Genomic DNA, 18667 nt, shown 5'->3' with positions numbered 1-18667 from the left:
CCAGCTGCCTGGAAACAGGAAGTGCCCGAGCCCCGAGAACAGTAACCCTCACACACCCCGCATAAAGGCGCACTGAGCCGTTAACCCTAATTACCTGTGACTGACACACAAGGGAGGCCCTGACCTTCCAGGCATTGGCTTTGCGAAAGGAAAATAAACAGCTCGCTCCATAGGAAATGCGGGAGGCCATTTTCCCTTTCAACCCCCTCTGGCTGCTTTGCCTTCATGCCCCAAAGTAACAGCGGTGCTTGGAGTCCAGGAGGAGAAGTGCCACATGGAGCTGGGGGGGCAGGCGCTGAGCAGGGCCCGTCTCAGAGACGGTCATACAGCTTTAACCAGGGGACACCACACTCAGCAACACGTCTCCTCTCCTCAGCCCTGCCCCCAGATGCCCCTGCAAAGCCACCGTGGCAGGACAGGGTGTGAGAAAGCCGTGTTCCTGCCCTGGGGCCTGCATGTTCCCTGCTTGGGGTCGGGGCCCTCACTGGCACCTGGAGCGAGGGAGGGAGGGAGGGAAGGCAGTGGCCTGGGACAGGACTCCAAGCCAGCTGGAGCAGAGGACTCCACGTGGAGGCAGAGCAAATTCTGACGCGCTCTCTGGTACAGCAACGTGGTGAAGCTGGCGACGCTGCCTCCAGGAGCTGCCTGGCGCTCTTGCCAAGCCCTGTGCTGCCGAGGCATCCTAGGGAGGCCTCTCCCTGATCCCCTCTGCTGCCCAGGGTGGCCAGCTCAGTGCAGACGTCCCTGCTCTACAGCGACAGGGCAGCGAGGCATTCCCCCATCTCCAAGGGCTCCTTTACAATTTTTCCAGCTTCCTGTCCTGGGGTGTCTAGGGAGTCCCATTGTTCTGTATCACGTCTCCACCCTGCCCTGGGTCTGTCGGGGCTCCACGCTCCTCTCCTGACCCCACCAAACTCACCTTGTGACACCCCCTGAGAGCCCGAGAGGGACTCGTGTCCCTACTCCCCATGGCACAACCATTCTTCAGCCACGTGGCTCAGAGGGACAGGGTTGTTTTGTGCCGCTGAAGCGGGGGCAGCGTCATGTGGGAATGAACCAAGACCGACAGCTCCTCCTGAAAGCAGCAGCAGGAGCCAGCGACCTCGGTTGCTTTCCACTCTCGCCCCCCTGGCACCTGACGTGTGTGTGCGCAGTTCTCTGCAGCTGCAAGGAAGGAGCAGCTCTCAGACCCTCTTCATGCTCTGTGGCTGGAGGGTGGGAGGGCCCTCAGGGGTCACCTCATTTAGCCTTGGCACAGAGGCAGGATGTGCTACTCCCCAACAACTCTCCTCGGAAGGGCAGGGCCCAGCTGTCAGGCTGCACTACTCCGAGCTGGCTCTGGGAAGCTGCCAAGTGCCGGACCCAGACTCCCGCCTCACTAGCCTCTCGAGAGCTGGCTCTTCCAGAAAGGGGCCCACAGGTCACCTTGCCCAAAGCACCTTTCTGAGTGAGCTGGGGGTCTCTAGCACCATCACCCTGCAAAGCAAAGCAGAGTCTCACCCTCTGGACACAGCTGCCCTGAAAGAGAGCCTAAGGCCTGCAACAGAGCCACTTACCCAGGTGGGAGTGCCTCCAGGGCCTGCGTGGCCTCCTGGGGCTGCTGCGTGCCCGAGCCAGAGGCTGGCTCCTCTGCTTCCCTGGGCACAGCTGCAGTAGGCAGGGCAGCTGCTGTGGAGCTGGCTGTCACACTCACTGCCACTGCTGGTGTGGAGGCTGTGCCTGCTGCAGACCGCTCCTCCTCAGTGTCGGTGGGCCCTGCAGAGTCGCCATTCACTGGAAAGGCAGAGGGCAGAGATCAGCAAGGAGGGAAGGGGTGGCTTGCTGCTACTGAAACCCCAGCTCCAAGCTGGGACCCTCACAGCCCCATGTTCAGGGAGCTTGCAGCCCTCTGCAAAAGGAGAGACACCAGCACCACACGGGTGGGGAAAATCTCAAGCCAGGACCTGGTGCTGCTGCCTGCACCCCATATCTACAGGCCAAGTGGGATGAACACGTCACTGGAGGGGGGTTGTAGAGAGATGATGGCACTCCCTCTCCTGCACTCCCCCTCCCCACAGCCCAGGTGAATTCAGGCAAAGGGCAGATGCCAAAAATGTGCTGGTACACATCATGAGAAGGGCAGGCTCAGCACACTGCCCAGCCCTGATACAGCCATTTGGCGCTGGATTCCACTGAACAGGGCAGGGAGGCCACAGGGACCAAGAGGGGCAGCTGAAGGGAGGAGAGAGCCGGCAGCACATCCACCAGCAGGATGTTGCCTGCCTGCTCCTATCCACGTACAGCCTCAGGCCCCTTTTCAACATGGGAACGTTGCAGCCCTGCGACCCTCTACCAGCCTGGGCTCTGCCTCTGAGCAGAAGGGTGGGCATGGGCAGCCTTGGTGCTCACACACACACACACACACACACTCAATGGTGGGCAGAAGGTGCACCCACCCTGTCTGCATGAAGTTTCAGCCCAGAGGCCAGATGCTGGGTGTCACCAGGCTCCAGGGCCAGGACCTGGGGTGGTCCAGGGCCCATTCTGTGGCAGCGAGCCTGGCTGGTCCACAACCGTGGCACTTGCAGGGACAGGCTGTGTCCACGTGGCACACAAGCCAGCAAGGTGCAGGTGGGGAGAGGAGCTTTGCCACCTGATGTGACAGAGCAGCCTGGGGGGAGCGCGGGTTCCAGCACGGGCTGCGGACTGGTTATTTGGATGCAGAAGCGGCACTGCATGGCATGCTGGGAACTGGTCTTCATGGAACAGCCCCTGTGAAACAAGGGCAGCCATGGGCCGCACTACACGGTGCAGAGAAAGCTGGATGCAGCAAGTGCCTCTACACTCACCGGTGCCCCAAGCACCGCTTGCCAGCTGCCCTCTGCTCAGGACATCTCACCTGTGCCATTCACTGTGCTGCCGTGGCCCTGGCTCTTGGCTTGCTGCCGGTGCCACGTCCTGGTGCTGGGGCTGGCCTCGCCGTTCCCCGCATTCTGCCTGGCTGCTCCTGCCGCGTGTCTGTGCGTCCTGCATGTGGGTAGAGGCGTGCAGTGCAGTGGGTGAGAGGGGCACCTGGCCTGGGATGGCAGCTCCTCACCCCTCTTGCCCAGGGGCTGTGCTTAGTCCCCAGGCTTTCTCCCCCAGATGCACCCTGCCAGCCCCTCTATTCTGGCAGATCCTAACTGCTGACCATCCCCTTTGTGAGGCAACCCAACCCTGCCCTCTGACAGACCCGCTGCTCTGCAGTCACGTATGCCTGCACGGTCCTCCTGACACCAGCCCTTCCTGGAGGAAGAGGCGCCTTGGGGCACGGCCCAGGGGTTTCCCAGTCTTCACCTACCAGTCACCAACTGGGGATGTCTGGGATGCCTGGCCCTTGGTTACACAAACATGATTAGAGGCCCTGTCTGGACTGAGCTAGCTCTGGGGAAAAAACCATGTACCAGTAATGATTTCATAGACATTAGGGCTGGAAGGGACCTCGGGAGATCATCGAGTCCAGGCCCCTGGCAAGAGTGGGATGTTGGCTTACGAAACGCCACAGCTGCCAGTCTCAGCCCAGGGCTGTGCTGATGGTGCAAGCTGAGAGGCAGCTGTGGCTGTAACTGCTGACACACTGGCCCTGGGCTGCAGGGCGGACAAGACGATCACCTCCTTTCCCTGGCGCTGACTAGACCCCGAGGTCCCCATGGAGCCCAGCTGTCCTTGCTGGAGGGAGCACATGCACAAACAGGGTGGGCAGTGGGGTGGACCTGTGGCTGGCAGGAGCCGAGCCAGGGACGGGGATGCCAACCTGCGCACATGGACTTGCATTCAGAGCAGTTTCCAGTAGACTCTGTTGTTACCGTTGCTCTGTGCCGGCATGGGACGGAGCAGCCAGGCCTCGGCCCCAGCCCATGGACCAGCTCAGCCTGCTCAGGCCGGAGATGCTGGCAGCAGAGGGCAGGGAGGGGGGAAGGGCAGAGGAGTGATAAAGGGCTGGTTTATTCTAGCCAAGCAATTCCCCTTAAAAGGGCAAAACTCTCCATGTGTCCAGAGGTCTCCGGGCTCGGCCAAGCAGGGCGGCAGCTTGGCAGCAACAGGGCCAGAACATCAATCGTGCCATACCCGCAGAGCTGGGACAAGTCCCTGGGGACAGCCGGGCACTCTGCTCTCAGCAGCTGTGCGCAGAGCTGAGGGTGGCCTGGCCCTGAGGGCAGGGGAGCCAGGGGTCTGCCCCTCCCTGGCCCCAGCGGTCAGTCCTCAGCCCGGGAGCCCTTGCACACCTCGCCCCCACCTTCTCAGCTGCCCACAGCCTGCAAAGGGCTGGCAGGACAGCTCAGCAGGCCAAGGCAGCTCGGGCCTGCTGGAGCAAAGGCCACTGCACACCTCTGAGGCTCAGCTTCACTGAGCAGAAACCGCTAGGACAGAGCTCTGACCCCAGATGGGCAGCCCGCACCCTCCCCCCAACCCCGGGCATAGAGATGCTCAGGCACATGATGGGCCCTTATCTCCACCCTGCTCTGTGAGGAGCAGCTAAAAGCTGCCTGGAGAGTTTTTAGAAACCAAAACAGGATGTTTTCCGGCTGCCAGCCGGCCGCACAGGGTCACCAGGCCCAAATTAGCCAGGCTGCCAGCCTGGCCCTCCCACGGACGCTCCCATCTGGGCATTGTCTTTTAATAGCAGCGTGGAAACACACCCAGTGGAGCCATGTGACAAGGACTGGGCTGGGAACAAGCACTTAAAATAGGAGCAGGGAAAAAACAAGGCTGAGCAGTGCTGGGAACGGGCTCTCGGAGCCCTGCTAGCCACCCATGGGGTGGGAGTGGGGCCAAGGCTGGCAGAAGTCGCAGTGCTGTCGGGCAGCCCACCGGTGCTGGGAGCCGTGGCAGGTGCCAGCCCCTGGCTTCACACGGCACACCCACACACGAGAACCAGCCGGGAGGAGAACCCCAGCCTCATCCACCTGGCAGGTCTTGAGGCCCAGTCCCAGACCCCCATTCCTTGGGGTCCTGCCTAACCTAATCCTCTCTGTGCTCAGAGTCAGACAGAGAGGGCTCCTCCATGGCCTCGGGGCAGCGGCCGTGGTGTGCCGTGGCCCTCACCCAGCCCAGAGGCCACCCGCAGGGCAGCTGGGAAGAGTAAGGGCAGACGGCAGACCCAGCTCTGGGCCGGCAGGAGCAGCGCTAGGGAGCCCATGCCAGGGCAGCGGTGGAGCACGGGAGGCACAGCCCCAGAGCCACACCTCAGGGCCAGGAATGTGGAGCTGAGAAATTCCTCTGGTCCATGCGAGACAGCAGGACAGGGAGCGGCAACACAGAGCCTTGGGCACGGAGCAGCGCCAGTCTCCCCTGCCCTTGGGCAGAGCGGGTGCTCATGGGGCAGGGCCAGGGACTCTTCCCTAAAGGACAGCCATGTGCTGGGGACATAGGCGCTTCACTAGTGCGAACAGGCTGCTGGACACCCTAGCCCTGCACCGGCCTGCAGTCTCTCAGCCTCCCAGCTGTGCTCATCACTGCTCCCCTCGGAGCACTCTCCAGACACCAGGAGTTCTGCTATCATCTGCTGCTATCATCTCCCGCTACCCCTGCACCACACGCCTGTGACCCAGATGTCTGGCAGGCTTTGTCTGCTGCCTCGCTGCCAGCCTCTGGGGCTGGGAGGGCTGCAGAGCCTCATGCGAAGTGCTGGGGCATGTCCAGGGCTACGTGGGATAACCAGAGGCAGGGAGAAGAGCAACCCAGTGGCGCTGGCTCTAGGTGTCCCCAGAAGCCATCACTAGCCAGGGAGCAAGGCCTCACCCCAACAAAGCAGCAGCACTAAACCTGTGCTGCTCCCCCGAGCACCAGGGTGAGGGAGTGAAATCCTGCGTACCCACACCCAGACCCAGGTGCTGAAAGCCGGCTAGCTGCAGGGAGCAGAACTAGAGATGGGACTGCCCCACGGTCAGTACAGCCCCCCTCACACAACGCCCGCCTCTCACAGCCTCTCCCCCAGCACAAATGACTGCCTCTTTATTTTCTCTTCGCACAGTTGACTGTGGAATTTCACGCCCCAAGCCCAAGTTTACCAGCAGCTCCCAGGGCACCGCTTGTGCTGGGAAGAAAACGACCCAGCAATTTCCCTCGAGAAGGCCAGGCAGAAAGAGCTGGTTGGGGGGGACAAGTAACCCTTTTCTTTCCATCCAGCCTTTCAGGGAGGTCTGCAGCACTCACTGAGCCTATGGAAATAAATCCTGCTCTACATGAAAATGGAGCCTTTCCCAAACTTCCCTCGTGTGTGTGCAGGGCTCGCTCTCGCCACCAAAACAGCAGCCACAACAGCTGTTTTACAGCATGCAGAAGTCCACTTATGCTCAGTGAGGACTGAATTTCAGAGATGGCAGAAGATAGATACCTAAACTTGGATGCAGGCAGATGCATGCCCACCCAGCAAGAAGTGCTGTGGGATCTCTAGTGCCTGACATGAGTCACTGGACCTTCTGCCACAAGTCACAGCACAGCCAGCCCCAGCGCCCTGCGGGGAGCATTTCACCAGCCAAGGTGGCTGCAGCCACAGCGGAGGCCTCCTAGCCAAGCACTGCTCAGGTCTGGCACACTCGGATTGTGACCCCTGCAGAATGAGGCCCAGAATGACCCGGGCCTGAGCTGCTAACAAGCGGTCAGGATCTCGGTGGAATCACACGTCACCTCTGCCCCAGGCCCGAATGCCAAGCACACAACGGACCCGCAAGGGTTGCCCACGGTCCTCAGGTGTTTGACCAGCCGCGGCAAAGACAGGCACGTGCTGGGGGTTCCACGTGCCTCACTGCTGCAGGGAGGTGGCTGCGCTGTGCTTGGGAAAGGCTGACTCAGTCCTGCCTATGCCTCCTGAGAGGCCAGGTACATGAAGCCCATTTCTCGCCTCAGGGCAGCCATCCCCACCAGACGGGCCCCTGCCCTAAGCCTTCCAACATCTCCACTGCAAGCTCCTGCAGGACACCCCCACCTGCCCCATCCATGGGTTAGTAGTGCACATTGCCCAGGCCCTTACCTGGACCTGCTGCCGAAGCATTTGGTGCTGAGGGGCTGGTGGCAGCTTTCTGCAGCTGCCGTGGTGCTGCTGGAGTCCTGTCCGGGCAGCTGGGACCCTGGGCAATTAAAGGGGAAAGAGATGAGAAAGCAGACAAGCGCTATATCAATGCACACAGGCCAGCAGGTAAGGACCCATGGCAGGTGTGACAGCTGCTGCCTGTCCAAGGGAAAGCACCAATGAGCAAGTGTCCCCTGCCTCCCGGGGCCTCTGCACAGGGAGCTCAAGGACAAGACCTGCCGAAGGGCACAGGGCCTACAAGAGCATGGGTGTGCATTGGGCTACATCCCACCATGCAGCTCTGCCAGGCCTCAAGGAACTCATGCCATGACAGCTCCTGCAACCCTGACTAGTTCTGGGCTTCCCATACATGTGGCTCCACTCCTGGCCTGCAGAACCCTTCCCTGTGCTGAGGATGCTGGGCCCTTGGGTGTGCTGGCACCCGCAACTTGCTGTGGGTCTGAACCCAGCACAAGCAACAGGCAAACACCCTCCAAGTCAGGGCGTGGGGAGTCCGCCCCTAACCTCCTCATCCCAGGCCAGGAACACTGTCCAATGTCTGATGCCTTCTACTTGTCCCCTTGCAAGGCTTCTCAGCCAGGGTCCCTTCACCTGTCCTCGCTCTGCACCCTTCTAGCACAGGGAGACTCCAGGTCATGACTTGCTGTGGACAAAGGGCCCCAAGGACACCTATGCCCTCACATCCATGGTAGGCCTGGAGCTGCCCTCCCCAGGAAGACTTCCCAGCAGCTGGGCTGAGTCCTGTGGGCACGCAGGCCGGGACAGGAGCCTTCTCTGGAAGAGGATACAGGTTGGGGATGTGCTGGCAGGTCCGCCAAGCTGCCATCTCAGCCCAGCAGCCTTGTCCCCGGCATTCACCACCTCGTGCTCCGAGCTGCGGCCTGCTGGTGGAGATGGGCGGTACTCACCCTCTGTCACAGCACTGCCATTAGGCAGGCTTCCCAGATCAACAGTCGGCCCGTCCAGGAAAATCGTCAGCTCTCCACCAGAGACAACGCTGCCTTTGTTCTCCGTCTGCAGGTTCAGGATCAGCTGCGTGTTCTCTACTATGGGAGACAGAGGGACACAGAGGAAGAGACTGAGCTGGACTTGCCGCTGGAGGCAGCTTGTCACTTAGGGGGCACAACCACTGCCAAGGGGTTCCAGTCCCCAGCCTTGGCCTGTGGCCTCTCCCTGCATGGCTCAAGAAGGAAATCACCTCCCCAGGCATCTGCAGCACCAGGACCAGCAGCAGCAGCAGCAGCAGCACAGGCTGCCACCCCATGCAGCCCCAGCCAGCGTGCCCAACCAGCCCAGGAAGCTGCTCCCACTGGCCACGGCTTCTTCACAGAACTGCTGCAGGCTGGAAGGGGCCTGCAGCCCGACCCCTGCACAGACACAGGATTGCTCCTGGCCCATCCTAGACAGACAACAACTACCCAGCCTGCTCCTGGAAACCTGGGGGACTCACCCTCTCCAGAGGGCAGCAGGGAACTGACCCCCCATTCGAGGTGCGTGGGCTACGTGGAGCCATGACATGACCTGTGCTGCACCAGCACAAGGCAGATATCCTGGACAAGGAAGGCAAGTGAGCCCTGTGCCAGGCACTAATAGGACCTGCTGAGCTGGGCCCAGCCAGGAACCAGCCCCAAGGGCAGGCTGGCAAAATGTGCCTGGCATGTGAGGGGCTCCACACTGCCTGCATACCCTCTGGACTGGCCCTCAGGGTGCTCAGCAGCTTGAGGCTTGCATAATGTGGCCACCTCAGCTTTGTCCTGTGAACACAGCTCTACTCTTCTCCCCTATACAGCCAGAGTGGCACCGGGTAGGCCCAGGACGGAGAGTGTCAGCCATTAGCGTGGCGAGGCTGAGCATCTCTGAGAACTGCTCCATAACAAGAACAGAGACCTGCAGCCTCCCCCAGCACCCTCCAGGCCATGAGCCAGCTTGCTGCAGCACCCACGCAGCAGAAAGCAGCACGATCCCTGCGCAAGCAAGGGGTGGAGCAGGGGCTGTGCACTGCCCAGCCCAAGGCCCTCTTGCTGCCTGCCCAGAGTCTCTTGCATGGCCCTGGCCAAACCACGAAGCTGGCCAGGAGCCGGACCAGCATCCCTAACCCTGGGCAAGGCAGCTGCTCGTTGCCAAGCGCCCGCAATGGCGAAACGTGAACACAACTGCCTTGATTCAGCCGGAGGGATGTGGCTGACCTGGCCTGGGACTCTGCCCCAGACACTTCCTGACGAGTTCACTCAGATAATATTTGTACTGCGCACGCATGACTCAGTGACGTGCCCGCTCTGCTCTAGCAGCCAGCCTCCCCCTGCAGCAGCCACCAGGCTGGGGTTGGGCCAGGGCCCACTAAGCGGGTGGGGCACCCACATACACATGCACATATGCAAGCAGCTGAGGCTGCAGCGCTGTGATGGGGGCCAGAAGCAGTCTGGCTGGCACATCCAGGCATACTTGTAGCTCCCCTTCTCCTAGCTGCTCGCGTCCTTGGCTTTCTGCCGCATACTGCTCCCAGGCTGGACGCTCCCTGCACCCCCGCCACACTCCCCACTGCGAATGTTGCGCTCAGGACCCCTGCAGCCCATCTACACTGCCTCCCTGTCAGCAAGGGACCACTCACGGCTCTGCAGCCAGTGCCACAGACAAGGCCAAGCGCCACCCTGTATGGCACTCTAGGGCGCCGGGTGGGGTAATAATGGCAGCACCAGCATTTGCCCTCTCCTGCGCCACCTGGATCTGCCCACACCACGGCTGCGGAGCAGTTGCCTTGAGGCATTCTGGGGACGGCTGAGGGCCCCATGAAACCTGCAGGTGACTCCAGACTGGAAGCAAGGGGGGGGGGAAGGGGGCAAGGGGGAAGTGACAGAGCTCAGCTCAGCACTCAGGAGAGGCAATAAGCCCTAGATAGGAACAGCCCGGGGCTGCAGCGGGTTTGCCAGTCTCCCAGTTGTCCAATGACAGGACAATCAGGCCCATCACTGGCACCAGCTGGGCCAAACCCGGGGGCGAGCTGACCCTAGCCCCGGAGGCACTGCGCAGCCTGGGCCAGGGCTCCCATGGACTGCCACGGGAGCTAGGGCAGCTCGGTTCCAGGCACATCTGTCTCCAGCGAGCCCAGCGTCTGCTCCCAGCTGGAAAGCATGTCACTGGCAGGCAGGAAAGCCACAGCTGCACAGAGCTGGGCACCCTGGTCTTAGGCTGGCAGCCAGTTTCTCCTGCCCCCTGTGCCAGGTCCAACCCCGGGCTGCTCAGGGTAGGGAGAAACAAGACCCTGCTTACTGTGCAGCTGGCCCCAGGGGACTGGAGACCACCAGGCCCAACAGAAGTCTCCCACATGTGATGTGCTGTTCAGCCACTGTCTAAAGACTTCAAGCTCCCCCAGGCCCCATCACTGGCCCCATCCCCGGTGGGACTCCAGGCAAGTGATGTGTCTGGCCTCACCCTCTCCAGCAGCACAAGGGGGTGAACCCCGATGCACCTCCCCATGCTCTGAACCCACAGGATGCTGCGGCGAGCAGAAGTCTGCTCGTCCCCGGCTTCTCCTGCCTCTGCCAGCCCTCAGGAAGCCCCGTCCCACCAAACACTGGGGCTCTGTCCCCTGGCTGCAGGCAGTTGCTCTGATGGGGGCCGCACAGGCCCACACTGCGAAGCTGCTGAAGATGGCTCAGTAGCCAAGGCGAAGCATCTCCAAATTGGTTGCTTAAGGAAAATAAACACTGGCAGAACCTCCCGTTCAGCGTCTCCTCCCAGCACGCGGGACGCACAAAGGGACCTTGCTGCTACTGCTACGCCAAGAGCGGGTCCCCGACCGGCCGTGCACAAAGCCCGCCTGTGTCCCAGCAAGCAGCCAGAGCCAGAGCCACATGGGGTTGCTACTCTGGGAAGGGGCCGGGGGCTACTTGGGCCTGAATACGGCCTCAGTTCAGTGGCTGCGGGTGCCCTGCACGTGACATCACTGCTCTCATTTAGCACAGGCCATCTGGAATTCCCATCCAGACCATTAAGTGGATTTACAGGTCCCCGGAGCAGGGCTGGTAGCAGAAGCCACAACAGAGGCTCTGGGCTGAGCCAGGAGCCACAGGGAGCACTGGTGACAGCACGCGTCTGACACGGCTTCTTGGCATGAGCATCACAACACGTTCCACTTAGAAGCGGGGGGAGCAGCTCCAGCCGAGGACCTCTTCTCTGCAGAGGGATGGCCCAGGCCGGTTCACATGCAGACTGAGGGAGCTTCAGACAGGGCCTTTCTGTGCAGAGGGTCCTACCCTCTGCATTCGCACTGGATGCAAGGTCAGAGTCAGCTCAGACACAGCCGTGGCAGTGGCTGGCAGGCATCACCCAATGGGCTTTGCTGCCCAGCCAGCAGCCTGGCCCCGGAGCACACTGCCCCCTGCTCGGAGGATGGAAGCCAGGGCAGCTCAGACCCTATAACCATCTGGAAGAAAGGGGGACGGGGGGCTCTGCAGTGCTGGGCAGACAGTGGGAAGCTGGGCTCTCACCCAAGAAGTGACTCGAGAGGGAGAGTCTTCATTCTCAGGGCCAGCGGCAACCTGTGTCACCAGCCCCCAATGCCAGGGCTGCTCCAGCCTCTGTCCTTCAGCCTGAGGGCCAGAAAAGCTGATCAGGCAGGAGTGGGAAAGCATTTCAGGCCGTGCTGGGTGAGTCCTGCTGGAGGAGTCACAGGTGGCACCTGCCCCCCCTCATCTCAACTTCTGGTCAGCAAGTGCAAGGGGCTGCGCAGTCCCTCTCCCCTCCCCATGCCTCTGTGCACTGACCCACTGTTGGGGGCGGCAAGCCCACAGGCTTCAAGTAGATACCAGCTCCCTGATGAACAGCCATGGGAGGGACCAAGAGACTGGGCCCTGAAGCAGAGAAAAGGAAGCCTCCTTGCTCCTGTGCTCTACTGGGCAGATGAAGCCAAAGGCAGGTATCTAGTCCTGCCTCAACAGCCTAGTCCCAGCCGCTGTCAGCTCCGCAGCACTCCCAGAGTATAGTGACCTTCGAAGGGCAGCACAGAGCCAGCTCAGCCCAGCCTCCGCTGTGACCTGCTGGTCTGGCCCAGCAGCCTGTAGGAGCATGAGGCCAGCAGTGCCAGAGCCAGGGTGTTGGAGTCCTTGCCAGGCAGCCTGGACATGTGCCTTCCCAGAGCTCTGACTTTGCTTTTCAACAGTGCCCTTGTTAAGTGGTGTGGGGCTCCCTGCTCCCCGTGGTCTGGGGTGCTGCTGTCTTCTGGATAGCGCTCCCGAGAGCCGCAGCTCCAACTGCCCTGCCTAAGGTGGGGCTGAAGGGAAAGCACAGGCTTCACGCGAGCTGTAACCCACACACACGATGCCACTCAGGAAACAGGAGCCTGTTGATATAACTTGCAAACTGAACAGCCAGTTGTAAAAGCAGGAGCTTTTGCTGCAGCTTGGCCAACCCGAGCCACTCCAGTGATTGCCTTACTGTCCATAGCTCTGTGTGGCACGAGTGCTGGAGGCACTGGCCAAAACCAGCATGGCCCAGTACTGGTGTGCATACAGAAGGGCCACACAGGGACCCTCCTCCTGCCCAGGCGGCTTCTGAACAAAGAGCCCCTTCTCTGGCAGGCAGCAGCAGCGCGGGGGCCCAGGGCAGGGGTTATGCCATTGTAAATTAGCTGTTTTAATGGAGCCCTGGGAGCAGCTCTGCAGAAGGCTGCAGCTTGTTTTCCATGATTAAACCTATTTTTACCCAACTCACTGCCTTCCTAGGCAGCTCCCCACCCCCACTCAGAGCACCAAGGGCGCCGCCTGGCCATAGCAGAGCTGAGCAGGGAAGTTCAAAGGAGCCTGCCAAGGGAATGGGGAGAGAAGGGAGACTGGAAAATGTGGCTTTGCCCCTTGCAGCAGGCACTGGCTTCGGGAGCTTGTTCCTCTCAGCCTGGCTCCTTGACTCAGGCTGGCCTGAGCACTGAGCCCTGGCAGACGCACTGTGGAGCCCTTTCCCCACAACCTGGGCTCCTCAGAAACCCAGGGTCCTTCTCCCAGCAGGCTGCAGCACACCACACAGCACGAGGATGGAAAATCTGCACAGCCCCAGCAAGCAGGGCCCCTGGATACTCTCAGGGCCATTGCTGAGGCTGCCCAGCCTGTCAGAGACCACAGGAAAGTGGGGCTGAGGTTGTCAGCTCATGCTGACCACCTGAGAGAAGCCGTATCACAGCTCTGCACCCACCCCACCACCAGGCAGGTGCCTGCCACCCCTGCCACAGCACTCACCCTCCAGCTATCTCAGCCAGGCCAGGGCAATGCTGTGTGCAGGGGAGGCCTCAGAGGGATGTTGTGCCCCACAGGAAAACTCCCATCAGGGAGGAGCCTGCCCACTGTCCCAGCAGCAAGTGCATTCAGGCCCAAGCCTCTGCCCCCCCACAAACACGGGAAGCAAGCCTCCCATGAGGCCAGCAAGCCCACAGCCATCAGAGGGTTCCCGGAACAGCAGCCACGCTACCTGCAGATGAGGCTGTGATGAAGCCGCCCACGTCACCAGCTGGCCAGATGAGCGGGTGGAGGTCCCAGCAGGGCAAGGAGCGCGAGCTCCCCACCCAGGCAGCACCTCTCCTGCAGGGCACTGTGCTGCCACTTTAAGAACCCGCCCTCCATGTCAAGGAAAAATCTCACACTTCTGGGCTGTGCTAACATGCGGGCGAGAACAGCCAGTTGCCTTTTCCATTCATTTTCCACGTGGCCCCCCAGGGACACAGCTTAATGAAAGGGCTGATTGTGCCCCAGCAAAGGGACGCGTGCAGGTAGGGCGGGAGCAGGCCACAGCACCGGGAGCACACGCGCGGTGCTCCACCAAGCCCAGAGACAGGCAGCCCTGGGAGCAACCCAAGCCGGGACATACGGCTCAAGGCACAAATGGGGTCAGGGCCACAGGCAGTGGAGAAGGCAGAAGTCTACTTCCCCCAAAGAGCTGACACCCAGCCCCCTACCCCTGCCCCACGTTAGAGCAAGGAGGGCCTCAGTAACTGGCCACAGGCAACCCCAAGGCCCCAAGAAACAGAGGATGGCAGGGGCAGACCCCGACACATTAAGGAATCTGCCCCCAGCACTGCCCCTGTGACCCCCACCCTACTCCCAGCCCAGATGGCAGAGGCTGTGTCAGGCCCAGCTCACAGCCACGAGCCTCAAGGAGCGTGCTGGGGACACCACGGCTGTTTCTCACTGTGTGACAGGCAATGCCAAAGGAAGCGATTCACCCCAGCCAGCCCCAGGCACCAATCCCCAGCACCCTGGGAGGCCAGAGGCCCCGCTCCCCTCTCAATACCTGGTCTGTCTTTTGAGACCAGCAGAGCTTAGCTTGGAAGAGACGGCACAAGCCTTTTCCTGCCCTGCGCAGCCACTAGCAAGGCCTGGGACCTGAATGGAGGCCTTTATGCAGCAGCTGCTGCCTTGAGCCGCAAGCTAGTGACCACAAATGGCAGCAAATAGCAGTGGGGTTTGTGTTTCTGCGCACGCAGCGGCACCCTGGCTAATGAAGGTATGGCTTCCATCACACGCCAGCCCCGCACTCCTGACAGGATTGCCCAGCCGCACACAATGGTGCCTTGTTCTCTCCTGGGGCCAGAGTTTCAGTAGGGAGCTGTTTCAGCCAGCTACTCCTCCTCCGTGTCACACCTACTGAGGCAGGAAATCCTGCAGGACCGCGGAGCAGCGGCTGACAAGAGCGCAGCGCCCCTCAGAGGCGGGTGCCGCACTGCCAGGCCCAGCTCAAGCAAGGAGGCCACCTCCCCCAACAGCCTCTTCCCTGCCCTCTCCAGCCAGGGACGGGGCAAAACGGGCTGCTCATACGTACGTTTCCCGCTGATCTTCTTCAGGATGGCTAGGTTGATGGAGGCCACGCCCAGCAGCTCATTCTTCAGGGCATGGCAGCTCCAAACCTTCAGATCCAGGAGACTCTGGGAAGTGACATTCCTGATAGGGAAGCCAAGAGCACAGCCATCAGCATCTGCTGGCTTCTCTTCTGCATGCTGGCACTGAGCAGTGCTGTGGCCAGCAGGGAAGCCCCAGACAGGCCAGGCAAAACAGCCAGAAATCAGTGCTGTCACAGGGACACGAAGCAGCCAGAGCCCCTCCTGCCAGCCCCAAACCTTCCTGCCCAGCACAACCCCCTCCCCTGGGAACTGAGATTTCTAATGCTCTACCAGGTGCCTGTCCTTGCTCCACGCCCCTTCTTACAGCCCTAGGAGGCAGCAGGGGCTCTTACAGGTTGAGGATCTCGTTCCAGAGCAGCTCAGAGCTCCCAGTCCGCTTCCCCGTCCTCTTGGCCTCGCTGGAAAGTCCATCCACCGTCACTTCCACATAACTGTTGATTCGGGACTGGCGGGTGGGCAACTTCGTCTTCATGGACACCACTAGGCCGACAGGAGAGGTGCAGTCACATCTGTCACCAGCCCACTCCTCAGCCCCACGTGCCACAGGCGTCATCAGCAGAGGAGGCTGGGAGGAGCCCAGCGCAGGGTGTCTGTGCTGAGGGGGCAGACCCAGTCTCCCCAGCCAGGCCACACGGCCGGGCACAGGGAAACCAGGCCTTTGGAGCTGCCTTTCCACAGGCTTACCCCACTCATGTGTGAGGCTCCCCTTTGTGCCCTGAGCTTATGGCACTGCTGAGCCTCTTGCAGGGCAACGCATCAGCTGGCCCCAGCCCAAGGAGGCCCAGGTGCCTCACAGCAATGGCCAAAGTGAGAAGCCAGCCCTGTTGCAAGAACCTGGCTTCCAGCCACCAGCCCAGGGGGAAGAGCGAGGCGTCGGGGAGCCCAGAAAGGAGGCGTCTCCTCTGCGGTAGCGAGGCAGTGTCAGGCTACAGCCCCTGGGGTGCAGGAAGGGCGACCAGAGCAGGGGCAGGCCAGAAGCCAGGAGAGCAGCCGGAGGTGTCGGGAGCCCCCTGGCGGCACTCGGGAGCAAGCACCGGCTCCACCTCCTAGCTGCCAAGTGGAGCGGGGGGAGAGCAGAAGGCTCAGCACAAGGCTCTTCCTGGGTCTCCCGCCCAAGCCAGCCCACGAGCCAGCTCAGCCACCTCCCTGGGACAGCCCGGGGGCCCCAACTTTCCTCTGGCCAAGCCCTCCCTGGCTAGGGAATCATGCCCCACTCTGGTGCTGGGATTGGGGCACTGACAAGAGGCAGCTGCTAAATCTGACTCAGGAAGGCTCTGTGCCTCTCAGGACCTAGCTGTGCAATCCCCAAGTGCAGCTGGTGCCTGGGGCTATGTCAGCCTTCTCCCCATCACACCTCCTCCCAGGCACCAGGAGGGAGTACAGGACTGAGGAACATCCCTGCCCATGGCTGGAAAGCAAGGTGTTCCAGCCTGGACAGGGCTCCTCCTTTCCCCAGGCCCTGCCCTGCACTCACCTTTCAGTGAGAGCTGAGATTTCTCACAGGGCAGCCCTGCCCCAGCCCTGCTGCAGCTGGTGGAGGCCATGTCATTACCACAGGTCTGGAAAGCAAAGACAGGCACAACACATGAGCAAAGGTTCACAAGGAGCCAGGAGAGCCCAAGGCTGCATTTGATGAGAAGACCACCCCAGTGGGGCTGGGACTAGTCACTACCAGATAGCTAGAGGACCCTAGTGATGCCAGAGGCTCAGCCAGAAATCAGCACTGAACCACAGGCCTGGAGCAGTGCAGGAGCTGCAGCCGACCCCCACAGGCCTGGCCACTTGGTGTCATAAAGGAGCCCTCAGCAAGAGATAGAGGCTGAGCACATGAGAGCAAAACACAGTGAACCTCACGGGGACAGCACCGCAAAGAAACAGGGCCCTGGGACAATGCACAGACCCAGCAATCAATCTCGTGGCCCTGCTGCCCCAGCGCAACTGTCTGGCCAGAGAAGAGGAGTTGCCTGGGTGCTCAGGGGTAAGGGGCAGCTGAGCAGCAATGCTGGCTGCACCTTCCCGCTACACAAATATGGCATGTAGAAGGCAAGGGCCCGCGCAGCAGTGACGGGCCCCTGGGCCCCTCAGGAACAGGTCCTGCCACTCCATACCTTGGTCACCTCTCCCGCACAGACACACATGCTTATCCTTGCAAGCCCCATGGCAGCAGAAGAGGCCACTCGCCCCGTTTCCCAGAGCAGGGCTGGGTACAGATCGAGACCCAGGTTACACACAGCTTTTGTACTGCTGCACTGTTTGACCAGCTGCGACTGCTTCTAGAGCTCAAGGTGGGGAGGGTGGAGCTAAATCAGGATCCAGCTGCCTTAGGCTGCCAGACCTTGTCCCTTGTCTGATACAGGAAGTTGCGCTGGCTGGCAGCCCCTTTAGCCGCAGGTGTAATGATGGCAAGGAGCTGGGCGCGCAGGGGCCAAGGTGCACGGCATGTAGGACAGCGCTCACAAACCCAAGTCAGGCACCAAACAGAGCAGCTGGCGCTTGCCTGCCCCACACCGTGAGCTTCAGCGGGGAAGTGGGAGGGAATGGCGAGACCCCTGCCATGGAGGGCCAGGGTGGGGAGCACGGGCTAAACACCCTGGCAGCAGAGAAGGACCAAAAAGACTGCTCCCCCCACGAGGCTGGCACGTGAGGCGAGCTCTGCTGCCCTCTCCCTGCTGGCCACAGCTCCGCCAGCGCATCATGCTGCATGTGCCATCCCAGCTAGGAGCCAGGAGGGAGGTGGGCGCAGGCACCCAGCTGACAAACCCCAAACAGCCTCAAGCGCGAGATCAAGGCCCCAGACCTCAGCCAAGCTGCGGCAGCAGCATGACTCTGGGCCCCAAGTCCCTGTGGGGCGAAGGCCACAGTCTGGAGGCAGCCGCAGGCTGGGCAGAGCCCTCGTGGGCGCAGGCGTCCTGTGTTGCTCCTGCCAAGGGGTCACGCAAGAGGCCGGAGCCAATGCCCCCCGCACCACCTCTCCCCTCTCTGGGGCTGGCATGCCCTGGGCGAAGGGCGCTCGCTGCCGAGCACGGGCGAGGTGGGCGGCAGGACGCCTGGGGACCAGACACAGCAAGCGGCGCCGGAGGCTGCTGTCCTGCGCCGCTCAGCACCGGGCCTGCGAGCCGGGTGCCAGGACCTCCTCCACATGCAGGCGCGGAGCCTCCTTTCCTGTCGCAAACGCCGACCGTCCCCGAGCCCGGCAGCGAGGGGCGGGCGTCGCTACCCAGCGCGGGGGGCACAAAGCCCCAGGGCTGCAAGGGGTACCCCGCCCCAGCCCCCCACCGCGGGGCCGGGGAGGCCCGGCTCCGCGCCCACGCCCCGCAGTGCAGTGCACCCCCGCCCTGGGCCCGACTTGCACCCGCTTCGGGGCGTGCTGGCCGGACACGCGCAGACCCACCCACCGCCTGAGGGGAAGGACAGGGAAACCCGCACTACGGTCGAGCTCGCGGCCGTTCCCCAGGCACTCGCCAACAGCCACCCCCTCCCCCCACTCCGCGGTTACCGGCGACGGCGGTGCGGCACTTCCGGCTCGGCGCGCGGCGGTCATGTGACGCCGGCAGGTCACCTGACCCGACGGTCGGCTGGGGAGGAGCGATAGCGATCCCGGCGTGCCCCGCGCGGCACCCTCCCCTCTGTGGCACGCCAGACTACGACTCCCGGCCTGCCGCGGAGCGGGGTCAAGATGGCGGCGGTGGAGCACGTGGTGGTGGACGCGGGCGCGTTCCTGCGGGCCGCGCCGC

At 62.0% G+C, this 18667-nt stretch overlaps 2 protein-coding genes across 2 annotated transcripts in view; one reads left to right on the top strand and one right to left on the bottom strand.

The window, feature by feature from the left end:
• WWP2 (WW domain containing E3 ubiquitin protein ligase 2) overlaps window positions 1-16497 on the bottom strand; it is a 40353-nt gene extending 23856 nt beyond the window's left edge. The window contains exons 1-7 of the mRNA XM_019536087.1: window positions 16408-16497; window positions 15266-15413; window positions 14855-14973; window positions 7960-8097; window positions 6992-7088; window positions 2879-3006; window positions 1557-1773 (exon numbers count right to left, since the gene is read on the bottom strand). Coding sequence (XP_019391632.1) covers window positions 1557-1773; window positions 2879-3006; window positions 6992-7088; window positions 7960-8097; window positions 14855-14973; window positions 15266-15413; window positions 16408-16477 — 917 coding nt within the window. The 5' untranslated portion in view covers window positions 16478-16497. The remainder of the gene's footprint in view (window positions 1-1556; window positions 1774-2878; window positions 3007-6991; window positions 7089-7959; window positions 8098-14854; window positions 14974-15265; window positions 15414-16407) is intronic.
• A 2097-nt stretch (window positions 16498-18594) lies between these two features.
• Window positions 18595-18667, top strand: part of NOB1 (NIN1/PSMD8 binding protein 1 homolog) — a 3629-nt gene continuing 3556 nt past the window's right edge. The window contains 1 exon segment of the mRNA XM_019536089.1: window positions 18595-18667. This exon segment is cut by the window's right edge and continues 103 nt beyond it. Within this exon segment, the coding sequence (XP_019391634.1) occupies window positions 18610-18667 (58 nt within the window). The 5' untranslated portion in view covers window positions 18595-18609.

Source organism: Crocodylus porosus, unplaced genomic scaffold (genome assembly GCF_001723895.1).
Source record: "Crocodylus porosus isolate Cpor-Errol unplaced genomic scaffold, CroPor_comp1, whole genome shotgun sequence".
Classification (NCBI taxonomy): domain Eukaryota; kingdom Metazoa; phylum Chordata; order Crocodylia; family Crocodylidae; genus Crocodylus; species Crocodylus porosus.
The sequence above is the reverse complement of the archived record's forward strand: the minus strand, read 5'-3'. Positions and strand labels throughout refer to the sequence as shown.